Below are 19,199 nucleotides of genomic sequence, written 5' to 3'. Positions count from 1 at the left end.
GGGAATGCCTGTGAAATGATAACACTAGCAAGCATCAGCATAGTCAGGAGAGAAAATTGTGGGAAGAAACTAGAATAATTATCACTTTTTCTATCATGTCATTGTGAATCACATAGCTCTCTCCAAAATATCTATTAAGTGTACATTCTGATCAAATGCACATTTTAAGAATCCCAATTCTTTTGCCATTAATTCAATGTTAAATATTCTGATTAACTACACACTAATTTAAAACACAGTGGGGCTGCAATTCTGCAGGAGGTTGCATTGGTCTCCCACTGGCAGCAGGCAAGCAAAACTGCCAGGGAAATGACCATTTATTGAATGTTACTGCGGGTTCCACCAGTTCCCCTGCTGGAGTTATAGCAGGAGACCAGAACTGCTGTGGAGATTCAGGGTCATCCTGTTTAAGCTCACAGATTTTGAAAGCTCCCAAGGGTATTCACTCAACTAAGCACACAGAGCCCAGCTGCATCCGCACCATTGTCCCACACAAGCAACATATTTCATATCCACTTCATTTATATCCTATTTAAGGGAAAAAACAGCAACTGATTTTGCATCAATCACACCTGTAAATATTCACTCACTGAAGCAATGCACAATGATTTCAAAAGCAGCTTGGTGAAAGGTACAGCCGAGTTTAACTAGCAAGAATGTGCATTTCCGTGGAATTTACCGTCCCCCACAGATAGAGTTTATGTAATGTATAAATAGTACTTCAAATTATATTTTCCTTCAGATGCGATGTGTGATCAGCTTATTTTCTTCCAACCACTATATTGTATTGTAGTTAACAGAGGATCCTTACCCCATAGACAAATGAAAAGTCCGAAAAATGGTGTAGCAGCATTGTCAAAGGAAGACTTGATTACATTAAAGACATCATCTAAAGGGACCCTATGAGGAAAATAGAATGTGACAGAAACAGTAAAAACACCAACAAAACAAAAGCAATTGGCACATTTAACATAATATATTTTATTTGTTTCATTGATCTCCTGTTGTGAATATATATGGTGCAGCAGTGAGTAAAAAGAATAATTACTCTCCTTGCAATTGCCCAGCCTGTACAATTCTGAGACCAATCAAGTTGACAATTCCAGTTGGAGCCTTGGGAGACTTCAGGCGCGATCTTCAACATCTGCCTGAAATGGGCGTGCTGTCGGTGGAGCGGCCACATCGCCCACCCAAGTCCAGCCATTTTCAGTTTGGGCCTCATTTAAATGTGGCCAACGAGCTGCAGGTAGCAAAAACAGGTGCACTCGTATGGCCCTTGAAGTACATCTGACACCATATTACCTCGGGCGATATTTAGGCATCCCTGGTAAGCATTCGGTGCCTTGCATATGCTAATTAGGGGCCAAAAGTCTGTTTCACGGTCCCGCTCCAAAATTCAGCAGAACTGAGCGGAGCATGTGCCGGGCATGCTCTTCAGTTTTCCCGGATTCCTCTGCAGCCTAATTAACGGTCCTTGAAGTGCATAACGGGCCTGTAGTTGGGAGCTCTCTCTTAATATCGACAAGTGCAGGATGATTTATTTGAGGAGAAGCAGTTCCAGGCATGTATACACCATGTAAGGTTGTGCGTTCATGGCTACTGAGCGGGAGAAGGACTTGGGGATTACAGTTCATGTCACTGAATGTCCAAGTGCTGCGAGGATGTTGCAAAAGTGAATAGGGTGTTAGGATAAATAGTTAAGACAATTAAATATAAAGCTAGAAGTACAATCCTTTCCTTGTACAAGGGCTTGGTCCGGCCACATTTACAATACTGTGTCCAGTTTTGGTCCCCTTATATGGTGGCAAATGTTGAGGTTCTGGAAAAGGTTCAGTGGATGGTCAATTGATTGATACCCAGTTTAAAGGCCCTTGGTTATCAGGACAGGCTTGGAAAGCTGGGACTTTTTACGTTGGAAAAGTGTAAATTTCAAGGGGTTATGATTGAGGTCTTTAGAACCATGAATGGATTAGATTCTGTCCACATGGATAGATTACTTGAGCTGGACAGGTAGGGAAGAATGGGGGGCATCAATAGGAGTTACGAAAGCATAGAGCTTGGTTAGGTGCTAGGAAGTACTACTTTTTGCAGAGTATTGTTGATCTCTGGATTTGGTTGGCCTGTATGTGCAATAAGTGTGAATTCACTGCAGGCATTCAAAAGGGAGCTGGACAAGTTCCTGCAAGTGAAAGACCCCTCAAGCTATAGATTGTAGGTGGGTTAACAGGGACAGTAATACAGTCAGTGCCGTCTCCTGGCACTTGCTCATTTGCCTGTAGGGTTTAGAGAAGAATTTCAGTTTTTTTTCCTAAATTGGCCTAAGATTTTTTTTGATTTTTCTTTGCCTCTATAACAACAACTTGCATTTATATATATTATTTGCCTTGCCCGGGAGATTGGATGACTGTGGATTGCTGGGGGAGGAGGGGGGAAGCAAGGGAGGGGGGGTGTAGGAGGGTGGGTGTTTAATAGTGTGATTAGGCTGCACCATGTCAGGATGGGACAGATCTGATGAATCAACTGGTCTTCTCCTGTCTTTTTCATATGTTTATAAAAGATGTATGTTTATGTTTATGTTCCAGTCAACTGATTGCCCCAAACCAATTATAATAAGGGGCAAGTTCTTGTAGTGTGTGGAGAATGCATCACTCTCATAATGAAGAAGACACGACTGAAGTTAGGTAATCTCTCTTTTTAGATGATGGGAATTAATTGGCAAAGTTTACATTAACAACTATTAAGTTTATGGCACAGCCATTAATACCTCATTTATCTGATCTGTCAAGAACTTCATACTTACTGAAAAATACAATCACTGTGCTGCTCAGTAGCACAAGCCCTGTTAAGTATTTGTTCAATATTTCTTTTCCTTCCAGCAACATTGTCACATATACCCCTGAAAGAAAGGAATGTGAGATTAGATATATTTTTTTTAATGTATAGCGGATATGATAATGGTGATTATTTTTTGTTAAGTGTGAAAGACATAAATCACAAGTCTGACTGGTCTGAAAAAGATCTCACTTGTGAGTGACAGTGTTCTATTCACTCTCTGGCCCTTATTGGTATGGAACATAAGAACATAGAAATAGGAGTAGGCCATTCAGCCCTTTGAGCCTGCTCTGCCATTCAATTAGATCGTGGCTGATCTGTACTTCAACTCCATTTACCTGCTTTAGCTCCATATCCCTTAATACCCCTATCTAATCTTACTTAACAAATTTTTTATTACTTGAAGTAATTGGAGTTTAAAACTTGCTCAAAATAGAGAACTGAAAACCTATAGGATGGATATTCCTCTGAGCCCTGTGTCAGGGTACTGGGCAGGCCAAGCTCACCCAAACTTTATTCCACCAGCAGTGACCTGAACCCGCCTGTAGTTGCAGAAAAGAAAGTTGGTCTCTGCAGCAGAGTGAGAGTTCTGCAGCATTGATGATGGCCGCTGTGGGTGTGGCCTTCTGTCTGCTGTCCACAAGTAGCAGGCAGTGGGACTCCAACCTTTCCCTGGCCCAAGAAAAAAAAAGGACACACCTTTAGGGCTGCTGCCTTGCTCTCTCTGATCCTTTGGAGAGAGTCTGGGTGCAGGGCACCCCTCAAAAATGGGCATCTGGCTGGCAAACAAACAGGGCAATTTGGTAGCAGGGCCAGCAATGCCCCTTCCATCTCATTTGAATGACCGTGCCAAGGCATGTGCCTACTGCACGGGGGAAGTCTTGGATGTCCCAGGGCAGCATAAAGGGGACGGAGACCAGCCGTCAGGGGTCTCTGCCACATTTTCTGTGCGTGTTCCTGGGATGCTAGTGAAAATCGGCCCTTGCATTTCACATCTGTGAATCTCTTAATAGAAATCCAAAGTTAGCATTGCGAGTGGCTGATTATAATGAAACATTACCTAAATTAGTCTGAATGAAGGAGATTTTTTAACTCCGTTTTATTAGCTTGCACTAAAAATTGTTTCAGCAACATTTAAAAGTAGGACATAAAAAACATCTGAAATATGCTCCTGAATGAACATTTACCTGATTTGATCTACTGCCTTATCTGCCACTTCTGAGATCATGTTTGGAGTTGAACAGACTATGCTACAATTATATCCATACAATAATGTGTTAACGTCACTGTTGTAATTGTAACATGATACACTGAAAAGAGAAATACAATAGCATGTAAACATTTATAAAACATTAATTCAGACTGAGCATTCTGGATTAAGTGTTGGCATGAATGTTCCCTTTAAGCTGCGGGCCTTGCACTGCTCCAGGGATCCGCACAGCCAGCTTTGTCTTGTTTTGCACACTTTGTACAAAAATAATAACTTGCAGGACAACGGGGTATTACAGTTTAAACTCTTTTATGAAGCATTAGGTCTGTGATCTCAATCATTCCGCACAGTGGGGACATGATGGAGTTAGGACCCCTTACAGATGCATGCAGGCCAATGACAACTCAGCATGTGATCACATGTGAATAATAGGTATTCCTTACAGATGCCTGCGGGCCAATGATAATTCAGTATGCAAATGTTACATCCCCTTTCTTTTAAAAGAAAAATGTTATGCATTACTTTTAAACTTTTCTTCTACATAATGTTCTCGGTAGCACAAACATATAAGTAAACTCAGCATTTAACTAGCACTGAAAACATCTCAACATTTCAATAACGATGTACAGTTTTTTTTTTAGGGCAGCGATCCGCCTACACCCTTTGACAGTTCACAAGTCAAGGATAACTCTAGGCTTGACCTCTCATCCCGACCTTGTGTGGTATGGAACTGAGCATGCTCCTGAATCGGTCAACAAATCAGGTTCAGGTTTAGGTTCAGGTAAGTATGATGTGTTTTGTGTATTGCTCTGTTCATCACACTCTGTTGAACTGATCCTCTCGTCGGAATGACGGTGTTGTTCCTTGGTGTTCAGGAGGTGCCTGCGATTGTGGTGGTACACCTGTCCTTCTGGGGTGCGGACGTGATACGATCGCGCAGTGTCAGCTGGCTGGATGATGACTGCTGGCTTCCAGTAGTCATGCTCCTGGATTCTGACGGATTCTCCATTGTGCAGCGGCGGCAGTAGTCTAGCTGACCTGTCATAGTATCTCTTTTGGTGTTGCTGTCTCTGTACACGTTTTGCATGCACTTGCTTGCAGCTGACGACCAGCCAGGGCCTATCTGGGATACGGTGAGGTATCATGGGCTCTTTGACATTTGATGGGCGGCGTTCTAGACAAATGGAACATTTTCCAACAATGTCCTCAATGTGTTTGCACATTCCGGGCCAAAGCATAATGTCACGTGCTCTTTGTTTGCATTTTTCCATGCCCATATGTCCAGCATGAATTTTTGTCAACATCTCTTCTCTGAGACTGGTAGGAATGATGATTTTCTCCCCTTTGAAGACGATTCCGTTGATTTGTGACAGTTCGTCTCTGTGGTTCCAGAATTCAGATATGCTCCGAGGGCATTTCCTCCTTTCCTCAGGCCATCCTTCATGTATGACTTTGCTCAGCAGTGTGAGTTGTGCATCTTTCTCTGTCCTGCTCGGATCTCCTTCAGTTTTGAGTCACTCACAGGTAAGCTGTTGTACACCATGTGCACATGCACATCCATGCCTTCACTGAGGCTGCTGTCCTGGTAGCTAAGAGACTTTCTGGAGAGCGTGTCTGCGACAGGAATGTCTTTGCCTGGACGGTGAATGATTGTGAAGTCATACTTCTGTAGCTAAAGGATCATTCTTTGTAGCCTTGGTGGGGCTGCGGCTAGTGGTTTCCTCATGATTAACTCGAGGGGCTTGTGGTCGGATTCCACAATGACTTGTCGGCCATAGGCGTACTGGTGGAAACGCTTACATCCAAACAGGATTGCATATAGCTCTCTCGATTTGAGCATAGTTGATTTCACTGTCTGAGAGAGATCTGGAAGCGTAGCCGATGGGCTTTCCTTCTTGCAGTAATACTGCGCCTAGTCCGTATTTCGACGCGTCCACTTGTAGTCTGAGCTCTTTGTTGGGGTCGAAGTAGGCAAGGACTGGTCCTGGTTCTCTGGTGATTAGGTCTTTCATTTTCTGAAATGCTGTGTCATGTTGTTTGTCCCACAGGAACTCATTGGATTGTTTGAGCAACTGACGCATGGGTGCGTTGATTTCGGAGAGGCTCGGGGCAAACTTGGCTAAGTAGTTAACCATGCCTAGTACTGTCTCTAGCTCTGCGCGGTTCTTCAGCGGCGATTTTCTCTGGATCCGGCTTAATGCCAGCAGTTGAGAGGCGATGCCCGAAATAACTGATCTCGGTGGATCCGATTATGCTTTTCTCAGGTTTGAGCCGGATACCTTTCTCCCGTGATTTTTGTAGCATCGCACGGAGGCTCCTGTCATGTTCCTCTCTATTCCTGCCATAGATGAGGATGTCGTCTACGATTGCGACTACTCCGTCGAGGCCTGGTTTTGTTGATTTTCCGCTGGAATTCATCCTGAGCTGAGATAAGTCCAAATGGTAAACGCAGAAATTGGTAGCGTCCAAATGGTGTGTTGAACGTTGTTAGCTTAGATGACTCTTCCGTGAGCTTGATAGTCCCGTATCCTGATCGTGCGCCCATTACACTGAAGTAACGTGCTCCCACTAGCTTGGATGTGATGTCATCTAGCGTTGGTAGAGGGTAGTGAGGGCGTTTGATAGCCTTGTTCAAATCTCTGGGGTCGAGACAGACTCTGAGCTTGCCTGTACGTGGTTTCTCAACCACTACTAACGCGTTGACCCACTCTGTCGGTTCTGTTTCCCGGACGATGATTTCTGTATGCTCCATGCTCTGCAGCTCCTCCTTCAGGCGACTACGTAGAGCAAGGGGTATCCTTCTCGTTGGGCAAACCACAGGGGTTGCTGCTGGGTCAAGGTGAATAGTGCATTCACCTGGGAATAGTCCGATTCCTTTGAAAACGTCAGCAAACTCCTCCATGACTGTCTGCTTCTCAACTGGTGCTGTCAATGATAGCACTAGCTTGACGAGGTCCATGTCTAAACATGCCTTTAGACCTAGCACTGGAGGTGCTTGAGTGTCAACAATGTAAAAGTCCAACATCATGTCGCTTTCTTTGTACTTGCATTTCATCACGCATGTGCCTTTTACAATGAGCTGCTCACCCCCATAGCTGGTCAGTCTGCGTGAGGTGGGCTGTAGCTCACACTCATCCTTCAAGTTGTGATACTCACTCAGAGGAATTACATTAACCTGAGCTCCAGTGTCTAGTTTAAACCTAAGCTCTGTGCTCTGTTTTCCTATCTCAATATCGGCAAAGGCTTGCTCAGTCTCTGAAATCTGTTATTTCTGTGACACAGAATCAATAAACAGTTCCTCTGCATTTGGCTCTCTATCTGGCATTTGGCTGTCACTCACTGTGTGTACTGCTATTCCAAAAACAGTCCTGCAGACTTTAGCAAAGTGGTTCCGTTTACCACATTGTCTTCCTTTGGCAGGGCAGTACTCCTTTTCTCCATGCATCTTGTTTCCACAGTATCTACAGTTTTTGAAGCGTTTTATGTCTGTGTCGCTCATTTTTAGAACTATCTCTGTTCTTTCTGTTCTGAAACACGCTCTCTGGGCTGTGTTCTTTGGTGTGTGTCTATTAACTGCGTGCACTCTCTGTTCACGCGAACTGCTCGTGGCGCCGGTTATGGTTTTCAACTGTGCTTGGGCTATCTCGTGTGATCTAGCTATGTCCATAGCTTTGTCCAGCGTTAGCCCGGACCCAACATTCAACAGTTTCTCTCTCACTTTAGCTGAATGTATTCCAAACACGATGCGGTCTCTGACCATCTCATCTTTATCTGAATATTCACAGACTTTTACCAGCAGTTTTAACTGAGTCACGAACTGTTCAAAGCGACTCACTAGCTCCTTGTACTTTCTTCTGAAACTTGTACCTAGCGAATATCGTATTTGGCTTGGGCATCACATATGATTCAAAATGGTCGAAATAACTTTTCAGTACCTTTGCTTCATCTGCGGTGAGAGACCATGGCCTAGAAATTGAGTGGGGTTAGCGCCCATTTTGAGGCGCTAGAGGGCCTTGCGCCGCAAGTACAGCCGATTGAGAAATTCACTTGGGCGCTGCCATCGGCGTTAGCCGGTTGCGCTGCGCCGGCACCGATGACGTCATCGGTGTGCGCAGCGTCCCGGTTGCCGTGGCAACGCGCCCGAACGCCGAAATTGAGTTGCGGCCGCCTCGCCCGTGGCAGCCGCAACCAACGATTTTTCAAAAGTTCGCTACGGGTCTTAGCGCCGGCGCATTAAGGTCGCGCGGCGGCCGGCCGCTTTCCCGGCAGCCGCCTGCCCGCACCTCCCTCCCCGGACTCCTCCAACACCCCCCCGCGGCACAGATGCGTGTGGGCCGCGAGCCCGGCACTTCTCCGAGGTGCCGGGCTCATTTTTCTCCACAGATCAACGGCCAGCGGTCGGGTGCAGGCAGCTCCTCAACGGAAGGAGGAGGCCTGCACTTCCCCAGCCTGCCGCACCGCATCGGGTGCCGCAGCGGCGGATTAGCGCCGCAATGCGGCAGTCAGCGCCCATTGCGAGGCGCTGACACCCTCCAGTAGCGCCGGCAGCCGTCTGGGCGTGGCGCTACTGAATTTTTGGCGCGCGCAGGGGGACTTAGCGCCGGCGCTAAATTTCCGGCGCTAAAGCCCTGGCGCGGCGCCAACTCAATTTCTAGGCCCATGTGTTAAAAATGTCTCTCCCTTTTTCTCCGATCCACAGGAGTAGGTAGCTGCATCTTTCTTCCTCCCCTTTGCTTTTCAGTGGACCCGAAAACATCAACTCCACGTGTTGCTTGAACTTGCTCCATTCTCTAGGTAAGTTCAAAGATTCCCAATTCATTCGGGTAAGGGAGCTCCAACGATGTCCATTTCAAATCCCTGTTCTGACACGTCTTGTTTTGCACACTTTGTACAAAAATAATGAATTGCAGGACAACGGAGTATTACAGTTTAACTCTTTTATTAAACACTAGGTCTGCGATCTCAATTATAACGCAGTGGGGACAAGATGGAGTTAGGACCCCTTACAGATGCCTGCAGGCCAATGACAACTCAGCATGTGATCACGTGAATATAATAGGTATTCCTTACAGATGCCTGCGGGCCAATGATAATTCAGTATGCAAATGTTACAGGCTTGACGGCTTTTCAATGCAAAAACCGCACAAACACAGTATTTTGAATGGCCTGCGCAGCCCCTTCTGGGGGCCATGCGACGCCAAGAAAAATTACAGGGATCATTGACTGGCACAGCAATCAAATTTATTTGAATATTTAAATGTTATGTTTACTGCTGTAGCAATATATGTACTATACTGTGGCCTAGAAATTCAACTGCACCAGAAACCTGATGCACAGGGGGCGGGGCACACACTGCATGCACCTGTTAGTGTTGTCCCAGACAGCATGTAATATTCGTGCTGCGTGCTCGCTATAATGAGTCAAGTGAGCAGCCAGCATTATTCATTGCCTGTACACCTGTTTGGGGAGGCTGGAAATCGGGTGTCTCTGATGCCACTTAAAGGTGGCCAGCACCTCTTAAAGGGGAGGTGCACTCTGGCTGCAGACAACAGGGAAAGCTTCTAAATATAAAAATGGCTGCAAGATTGTGCCACCTGGTTCTTGGATGCTGCTTTGGAGGCCCTAATCCAGGCGCTGGACAGGAGGAGGGAGATCCTGTTCCCCCCAGGCAGCAGAAAGCCCTCCCAGCAACAGCTCTGCCGCCAGTGAGATGGCATTGCAGAAGAGGTCAATGCCAAGAGTTTATCTCCCGGGAGATGGCTGCAGTGCCAAAAGATGTTCAATGACCTCACCAGAGTTATCAAGGTAATAATACTGCTCTCTTACTCTCTGCTCACACCTCCAGCCTCATTACTCACAATGCTGCCCTTCCCGCTTCCCTACAATCTCCTGCAATCACTGCACCACGTTTCACGCCTCCTTCTCCTCATACTCATACACTCACCACTTTTGCAGCCCTCATTTCCCCACACCTCACATCTGACACACTGCATACTAGCTATTCTACCAAGACAGGCACATTCCCTAAGCATCTCACGAGGATGTCACTAACACACTCCCTTCTTTCTTACAGAATGTAGCCCAAAATTGCAGACGGCAGGGTGCTAGCAGAGGAGACCGAGCCGGACTGCACAGCCTCTCCCACTTAAAGAAAGCCGCTGGCTATCAGGGGCAGGGGCAGAGTCGTGGCTGTAGTGACTTGCAACGCTAGAGAAAACATTGCATAGGGTCTCTTCACACCTTATCCTCTTTGTTCCTTATTACTTCTATCTCACCCTACACACTCTGCATGGCAAACTGCAGCCACTTCTCTCGCTTCTCCCCCTTTACACTAAAAACTGACTCTTGTCTTTCTCTTTCATTTCAGCTGCTGAAGATGTGGACATACTCTGCCACTTCAGGATGAGAAGGCCAGCCTTCCTAATGGTGCAGCGTCACTCAATCTCACCATCTCAGATATTGACACCACGTGTGCTTTAGAGGTAAGGCTAGAGCATGGGTCTTCATGTGATGAGTCAATCGGACAGGGTGAGCTTGAGAGACAAAATAACCTTCTTTCTATCCTACCTTTTTTATTCTTATCACAAGGCGTTGCACTCAAATTCTGTTAGAAAGTAAGCACCTGAATTTCATTACCTTTGATAAAAGCCATATATGAAAATAGCTAAACCAACGAGTGCAGGAAAAGTTAAGCTGAATAAAAGAAGTTCCATCACAGCAAAATAAAATGCAATTTTTTCTCCAAAATAGTTTCTAATCTTCCATAATGGCTGAAATCTATAGGTGTTAGCCCACAGATTATTAAGATCCGTCCATCTGTTGTGAAGATCTGCAGAAAGTTAACAAGACTCATTACATTTAATACACATTTGCAAAATGTAAAATCAGATGTTGCATCAAGTGAAACAAAAACTATTTTGATTCCTTTCTTAACAATTAAATTGAGTCCCTAAACATAGATCGTAGAAAGACTTCCAGTAAGGAAGTGGAATACAATTATGCACAACTACTAACAGGCATTTGTGCATTGAGAACCTCCCTGCTTTTAGCTTTGGTTCCAGATTTTCTCTTCTGCTTTCCTGAAAGTGCTGACTTGCTGGGGTTGGTTCCACAGGGGGCAGTAGCGCATCTAATTTGCTATTCAAATCTAGAGGGTATTGCAGCCTGTGCCTGACCTTATCCTCACCAGATGTCCACATATGTACAGCTTCTAGCAGGGGTTACAGGATGGAGATCAGGAGATTTCTCAGAGCAACCTTGAAGAGCTCAGAGATGAAACCAGGGCCCAATATTTGCGTGGGGGGGGGGGGGGGGGGGGGGGGAGTGAGTTATGGACGTACAGGTTTCCTGAAGGTCCTGCAGTTCTTAACTGCAGACATTGTTTACATTCTTTCTTTAGGTCTCCCACCTGACAGCCAGCCTGATTGACGGGCTGACTGCCTGTCGGGCGGGAAAGCCTGCAGCAGAAGAATGCAGCAGAGGAGTAGATAGGGAGGCAGGGAGTGATTGCGGTCGAGGGAGGGGGGTGGTGAGAGATCACAGGGGGAGCGAGATGTTGGTCGGGGGAGCGAGGTGGTGGTCGGGGGAGCGAGGTGGTGGTCGGGGGAACGAGATGGTGGTTGGGGGGAGTGAGATGTTAGTCGGGGGAGCAAGGTGGTGGTCAGGGGAATGTGGTGGTCGTCGGGGGAACGAGATGGTGGTCGGGGGAGCGAGATGGTGGTCGGGGGAACGAGATGGTGGTCGGGGGGGAGTGAGATGTTAGTCGGGGGAGTGAGATCGTGGTTGGGAGGTAGAGATTGCCGGGGGGGCAGTTGAGATGATCGTCGGGAGGTCCGATGTCGGGAGATCCGATCGCGGGAGGGGGCGGTGAGCATACAGATTGCGAGGGGTTTACAGGTAAGCTTGTTGGGCTGGGGGGAAACACTCCTGCTCCTCCTGGCCCACAAGCAGTGCTGTGAAGGCACTGACCTTACAGATCCTGCCCTTCTTGCCTCCTTTTGCCTGTCGGGTTTCCGAGGCCCGGGAAACCCAGCTGACATGGGTTAAAAATAAAAACACTGTTAAAATGAAGGCACGCAGCCTGCTTAAAAGGTTTCAACAACTGACCCGCCTCCTGAGAGCAGATTGGTCGCCCACCCAAACCCCTGTCCCACCTCCGTTAAAACCGGAAGTGGGCGGGTTCGAGATGGGTTGGGTTCCTGTTTCAGATTTTTAACTTTTTAACCTCCCACCTGACCCAAATCCATCCATTTTTGGGGGTTAAATTTACCCCCCAGATGTCTGTATTACAGAACCAGACAAAACTGGTTTCTACCTTTTTTCAGCCGAAGGGAATAACACGTGGTGCTGTGGTTACATCATATCCTGTAACTAAAGTAGGTGTGTTATAGAAGAGATATAAAGGTTGGTGTATTCCACTGGTCTGGGGCGATTTGAACTTAAGACAAGTTCAAGCTCAAGGCATCCACAGATCCATCCAGTGGATTGTCTACATGTAAGTAATGTGTTTTCTTCGACCTCTACCACCTAGAAGGACAAGGGCAGCATTTGCATGGGAACATCACCACCTCCAAGTTCCCCTCCAAGTCACACACCATCCTGACTTAGAAGTATATCGCCGTTCCTTCAGGGTCAAAATCCTGGAATTCCCTCCCTAACAGCACTGTGGGAGTACCTTCACACACGGACTGCAGCGGTTCAAGAAGGTGGCTCACCACCACCTTCTCAAGGGCAATAAATGCTGGCCTTGCCAGCGATGCCCACATCTCATGAACGAATAAAAGAAATCTATGATTAATGTGTCAATATAAGCTAGGACAGAGGCTAAATCTTGTATTTCTTAATAAAGTATTAAAGTTGCTGACACTGGAGTCTCAAACCTAATAATAAGATAACAACAACACATGCTTTTATACAGCACCTTAGTAAAACATCCCAAGGCGCATCACAGGAGCGTTAACAGACAAAATTTGACACCAAACCACATAAGGAGATATTAGGACAGGTGACCAAAATCTTGATCAAAGATGTAGGTTTCAAGGAGTGTCTTAAAAGAGGATAGCGAGGCAGAGAGGTTTAGGGAGGGACCAGAGCAGATAAGGCAGAAGCTAAAATCTTGCACCCACTATTCACATGAATTATCTGATGCATTATCCACCATTACCAAAATTCATCTGCAGTCAGTCACACTGGTCATGAGGCTTTCTCTACTTACCACCATTTTCCTGTAATGAAGATGCACTGGGTTCCCCTTCAGATTTGATTTTGGGTTCTTCATGCAGTGTGAAGGCAGATTGAAATGCTTTCTTCATTAGTAAGTATGGTAAAGTGCGAATCATTTTCATTTTTCCATCTTCTTTCTCACAATCTATTTGTTAGAAAACAACAACCTGCTTTAATAAGAATAACAGTCAGGGAATGAGAGAACATTCTGTCTTAATATAAATATATGTGAATAAGAAATTGAGTTTAACATCATTCAAGGATTATGTGAAATGTGTCAGCTTTGGCTCAATACTAATACTCTCGCCTCTGAATCAGAAGTTTGTGGGTTCTAAACCTCACTCCATGGACTTGACCACTTATTCTAGGCTGACACTTCAGTACAGTACTGAGGGAGTGTTGCATTGCTGGAGGTGCTGTCTTTTGGATGAGATGTTAAACTGAAGTCCTATCTGCCCTCTCAGGTGAATGCAAAACATCCCATGGCACTATTTGAAGAAGGCAGTTCTCCTGATGTACTGGTCAACATTCATTCTTCAAGCATACGTTTATTATACTGCTGTTTGTGGGATCTTGCTGAGTGTAAATTGGCTGCCACATTTCACTACATTACAATGGTGAATGCACTTCAAAAATAATGGCCCTGAATTTGCGGTCGGAGACGTAGCTGAGGAGTACGCAATCAACATCTGAACGAAATTCACTTACCTTGTGTGAACTCCCCTTCGAGAAGTTGCTTTCAAACGGTGCAGAGTTGTGCACAGCGTAGTGGCCCACGGAGCCCAGGAGTGCACCGTTGTGTGTATGCGAACCTGGGATCACGTGGGGCGATGCTCCTTTCACTTCCTGACTCTTAGCCAATCAGGAAACAGAGGAGATTGCTGATTTGCCAACAACTCATTTTAAATAATTTAGCAGCCAGAAATTTTATTTTATTAATAAATTACGATCATTGCAATAGTATTTAATACACAAACCAAGATTTGAACATTAACAGAATTCGATCAAACACTGAAAAGTCTCGAGATACTTTTTACTGAAGGTGTCCTTAAAACCATTAAACTCGATTAGGATGTTTCTTATACAAAGGATGCAGCTGAATTAACATTGGCCCTTTGAATCTGGACCATGGCAACATAAACCTATAATTACAGTCTTACAGTCCTATCAAATTATTTCTCCTCTATTAGACTAACTAACTTTTGATTAATTTAAATAATCTAAAATAGAGAGTTTAACGGGGGGAAATTCGTGTGGCGGTTAGCGCCAGGAGATGGTGCTGAAATGCCGCAATGACAGCTGATGCCGGTTCCAGCACCACACGCCATATCGGTGGTGCCAATAGCACTGCCGGTAACCTTGATCGCCAGGGAGCTCGCCATGATGGAGATTGTGACTTCAGTGAGTGTGCAACGCTCACTGGACATCCGATCTCCAACACTGGATCTAGCCACTTACCTTAATGACAGCGCAGAACAACGATAGGGAGAGCTGGCGTCTACAAACAAAAAGCAGGCTGCAGCAGCGATATTTAAAGGCACCATCCCCAATCAGCTGTAGCCGACAGGATTTTGCAGTTTCAGTGCCTGTTTGCTCCTTCCTACAACTGAAACAGCTCTCTTTAATTATTTCAAGTTATTTTGGTGACAGGGATTGTTCATTCAAGTGCAGAAGTCACTCATTATTTGTTAAAGGCTTCTGCTCACAACAATTCCTCACAGTCATGGGGGCTGCGGGATTACCTCAGGAGGATGACGAGGCAGAGGAGGAAGGGGACGAGGAGGAGGAGGTGCCTTGAGACCGTTAAGCTGCTGTTGGATAGTACAATACCTTATGAGGGCACAGGGCTGTGGCGGGGGCGCTAATGACCCAGGACAGCAACATTGGCTGGATTGAGGCCTTCACAGCACTTGTGCATGCTAGGCCTGTCCAGCATCTGGTGTGGGTGAGGAAAGGAAAGTCGACCTTTATATCTCTTGGGATAAAAGAAAGAAAATTAGTTTAATTAGGTTGGACATTGTACTTCTAAATCGAGTGAATGACATACCTTCCTCTGTGTTACTAGGCGGCAAAAAGGAATGCAGTTCTGTATCTTCATTAGGTTCCCCTGCAATTAACAACAACAATTATAAGGATGTTATAAAAAGGCAGAGCAAACTGGATACCAAAAGTTTAATAAAATGTAATTTATATTTAAAAGTTCAGTAGGTTATTGCAAACCATCCATAATGCAATGTAGCTCTTTGGTGCAGCACATCATTGTAATCGACATTTAATAAAAAATACTTCCTGAACAGAAATGCTGAAACTGTAAATTGATGGCTCCCTAATGTTACCTTTCTTCTTATGATTTTCAATGGGTATTTGGAGGTCGTTCAGAATGTGGTGAACCTATAGAATAAACAGAATGTGATACAATTACTTTTCAGAAAGAATGCTACCATCATTCTATAAATGATCGCATGGTTTTTGTTATACCTGTCCCTCTTGGAGAGATAGAACTATCATAGCAGGACTTACTATGTTTGATGTTATACTAACTGAAACATGAAGGAATACAATAAAGTATATTTTTGAATGAGAGATTCATCAAGTTAAATTTGTGATTGAACATATATGAAACAATGAACCATGTTAAATATTCTCTTGGGTATAGTAGTACTAGACGCTCTCTTAAGTGTTCTGGGCATCTAATTATACGATAACGTAACCCGAACTCGACTCCAATCTTCTACACTTTGTGGCTGTCGAAACCTCCTTCTTATACCCTTACTCTCATTCAAAACCTGTGGGGGGAGACATTTGGTGGCGCCCCCTTTGGGGCGCTAACTTCACCAGTTCAGTGGTAGCGCCCCAAGCAGGAGGCAGGGCGCTACTGGAAGTGCTCCCTCACTTGCTTGGGATGCTACCAGTGAATTTTGCTGCGCTACGTGCAACAGCGCCACCTGTGTCGGCATGTAGCGCCGCGTCATTGCAGGCCTCCGTCCCCTAATTAAAGGGGAGGGGCCTAGTGCTGCGCACACCGGGGCCCTGCTGGACCACAGTGGAGCAGGGTGCCGGGAGAGCAGCCCGGCACTCAAGAGGAGTGCCGGGCTGAGCGATCACGGCTGGCACCCTGGAAAAAAAAGGAAAAGGGGGCAGATGCTGGCAGGCGGCCAGAAAAGAAATGGCTGCCCGACATCTGCTCTTTAACTTGCGCCGCCGCGGCTGTAAAAACGCCACCCTGACCCTGTTGGACATATTGTCCGCCAATAGGTCAGGGGGTGCAACTGAAGTTTGCGGCCAGGGCGCGAGTGGGGCACTACCGGCTACTGCTGCCGCTAACCTCCCGCTGAATTTCGTGGGAGGTGTTAGTGGCGCCGCGCCCAGGCACAAGGAGCTTTGCGCCTCATTAGCGCCCCCCCAGGGCGCTAACGGGAGGTACAAAGCAACCGAATTTTGTCCCCATGGAGTCTTACTGATCCAATCGCTGGCTTACACGCAACCTTCCTTTCTCTCTCCATAGGGTATCTCGTGTCATCTAACTTTACCCAGTCCTTCCTTTTTTTTGTATATTTCCACAGCAGTTAAATTATTTCAAGAAGCTTGATTGACACTAAGGCATCTTCCCTGTCTGTCTGCTTTGCTATCTTATCAGTCTAGTTCTTGCTATGGTTGAGCAGTTCGCAGCCTTTGCCAAGGTCCTGCTGCAATATCTTAATGTACCATTGTTCAGTTATATGTACTATTTTAAAACGGTTGCTCTTTTTTATAAGCCAAGCTACTCAGTAATTTCTCATCTATCCTTCTGCCAATTATAATTATGATTGTCTACATATCAAAAAAGTATTAAAAAGAAAATTAAATAAGCAAAAAGATTATAATCTTACAGTAACCCAAGGGCAAGAATAGTATCCCCTTATCATCTGAATGGAATATGTGTGTCATTCACACATATGCATCTTCAATCTCTCCAAAGGCAGACTAAGTAAGCACTTGGTAAAAAGAAACCAAATACAAATCGTTAAACTGCTCTATTTCACATCATGTGACGATATAGAGCAACAGTTACGATTAGATTTATTTATTCCAATCAGTACAACTTTGTGTAATAATGAACAAGATACTTTCCCCATATCAGTGGGTTATCTTGCTTGACTGAAAGAAACTTCTAATTACTCACCTGAATTCTAAACTTCTTGCAGCCTTTGTTGGAACCTGCTGTCCTTAAAAAAATTTTTGGCCAAGTGCCTTTAAGAACTGACCTCCCGCTAAATTGATTGTTAGTGCTCCAAGAGAGAACTGGAGCGCTAAATCAAGCGCTAATCATCTAACTTAGGGCGCTACACACAGAGAGCGGTGTGCCACCCGCAGAGCGATAACCAATTTCAGGTGTGCTCCAATCAGGACTCATCATTCACACTGTCTTTTTTTTTATCTCCCTCTGATCATAGCCTAAAGGGATCAGAAATTTCCCAGCATGATGAGTGTGAGCCGTTTATTAATTGCCAAGACAAGCTATCGGATTTCTTATTATTTGTGGTCTATGTGATAACATCAGCATTTTAAACACCTATCATCTCAAGTGGCTTTTTTTAAGCTTGCGCAAACACATTAGGGGCGAAATTGTTTTTTGGCGGTAGTGCAAAATAGGCAATAATGAATCGGCAGCCCGTTTTACACCGCGCTCGATTTTCTTTTCCACTGACTTTGAGGAAGAGGAAAATCAGGTGTGGTATAAAGCGTGCTGCCAATTCATTATCGCCCATATTCCACTACCACCACAGGCCAATTTCACCACCAGTGTGCTTCAAAAAACATTTAAATGTAACTATTTTTTCTAAAAGCTTTCAATGGAAAAATTATGAAAAAATTTCAAAACACAAGTCAAGGATAATTGCAAATGTACATGCAGTCCAGATTTCTCATCTGTAAGTCAGTACAGGTAGACTATCCCTTATCCGCACTTCCGAAAACCAAAAACCACTGAAAACCGAAAGTTTTTTCGTGGAGCGTCTCTCTGTATTTCCAGTGTAAAAGCTTAAGGTAAAAGGAGGTGCGAAGGGCTGGAACCGTGAGGTAAGTGCCTTTATTGCACTGCTTGTGGGCAAGGAGGAGCAGAAGTGTTTTCCTCAGGCTCAACAAGCTTCCCTACCCTCCCCACCCCCGAGAAGTCCGATTCGCCCCACCCTCGCGATGTCCGACTTTCCCCCCCGCGATGTCCGACTCCCCCCCCGATGTCCGACTCCCCCGCCGATGTCCGACTCCCCTGCCGATGTCCGACTTTCCCCCCGATGTCCGACTCCCCCGCGATGTCCGACTCCCCCCCGATGTCCGACTACCCCCCCGATGTCCGACTCCCCCCCCGATGTCCGACTCCCCCCCGATGTCCGACTCCCCCCCGATGTCCGACTTTCCCCCCGATGTCCGACTCCCCCCCCGATGTCCGACTCCCCCCCGATGTCCGACTCCCCCCCCGATGTCCGACTCCCCCGCCGATGTCCGACTCCCCTGCTGATGTCCGACTTTCCCCCCGATGTCCGACTCCCCCGCGATGTCCGACTCCCCCCCGATGTCCGACTCCCCCCCCGATGTCCGACTCCCCCCCCGATGTCCGACTCCCCCCCCGATGTCCAACTTTCCCCCCCGATGTCCGACTCCCATCCCGATGTCCGACTCCCCCCCCCCGATGTCCGACTCCCCCCCCCCGATGTCCGACTCCCCCCCCCATGTCCGACTCCCCTCCCGATGTCCGACTCCCCTCCCGATGTCCGACTCCCCCCCCCATGTCCGACTCCCCCCCCCCCGATGTCCGACTCCCCCCCCATGTCCGACTCCTCCCCTCCCCCCTGTCCATTTCATCCGTTCTGAAATCCGAAAAATTCCGAATTCCGAAACACAGCTGATCCCAAGGTTTTCGGATAAGGGATAGTCTACCTGTACCTCCAATGTTATA

At 46.2% G+C, this 19,199-nt stretch overlaps 1 protein-coding gene across 1 annotated transcript in view; it reads right to left on the bottom strand.

The window, feature by feature from the left end:
- The window catches only part of LOC147111871 (anoctamin-7-like), a 75,681-nt gene that overhangs the window by 29,781 nt on the left and 26,701 nt on the right, over positions 1–19,199 (bottom strand). The window contains exons 3-9 of the mRNA XM_085999211.1: positions 15,601–15,655; positions 15,312–15,371; positions 13,257–13,409; positions 10,679–10,871; positions 4,020–4,142; positions 2,801–2,896; positions 812–900 (exon numbers count right to left, since the gene is read on the bottom strand). Of these exons, the coding sequence (XP_085855337.1) occupies positions 812–900; positions 2,801–2,896; positions 4,020–4,142; positions 10,679–10,871; positions 13,257–13,409; positions 15,312–15,371; positions 15,601–15,655 (769 nt within the window). The remainder of the gene's footprint in view (positions 1–811; positions 901–2,800; positions 2,897–4,019; positions 4,143–10,678; positions 10,872–13,256; positions 13,410–15,311; positions 15,372–15,600; positions 15,656–19,199) is intronic.

The sequence above is a fragment of the Somniosus microcephalus genome, chromosome 10 (genome assembly GCF_052327205.1).
Source record: "Somniosus microcephalus isolate GS21.2 chromosome 10, FLI_Smic_1.0, whole genome shotgun sequence".
In the NCBI taxonomy this organism is placed as follows: Eukaryota; Metazoa; Chordata; class Chondrichthyes; order Squaliformes; family Somniosidae; genus Somniosus; species Somniosus microcephalus.
The sequence above is the reverse complement of the archived record's forward strand: the minus strand, read 5'-3'. Positions and strand labels throughout refer to the sequence as shown.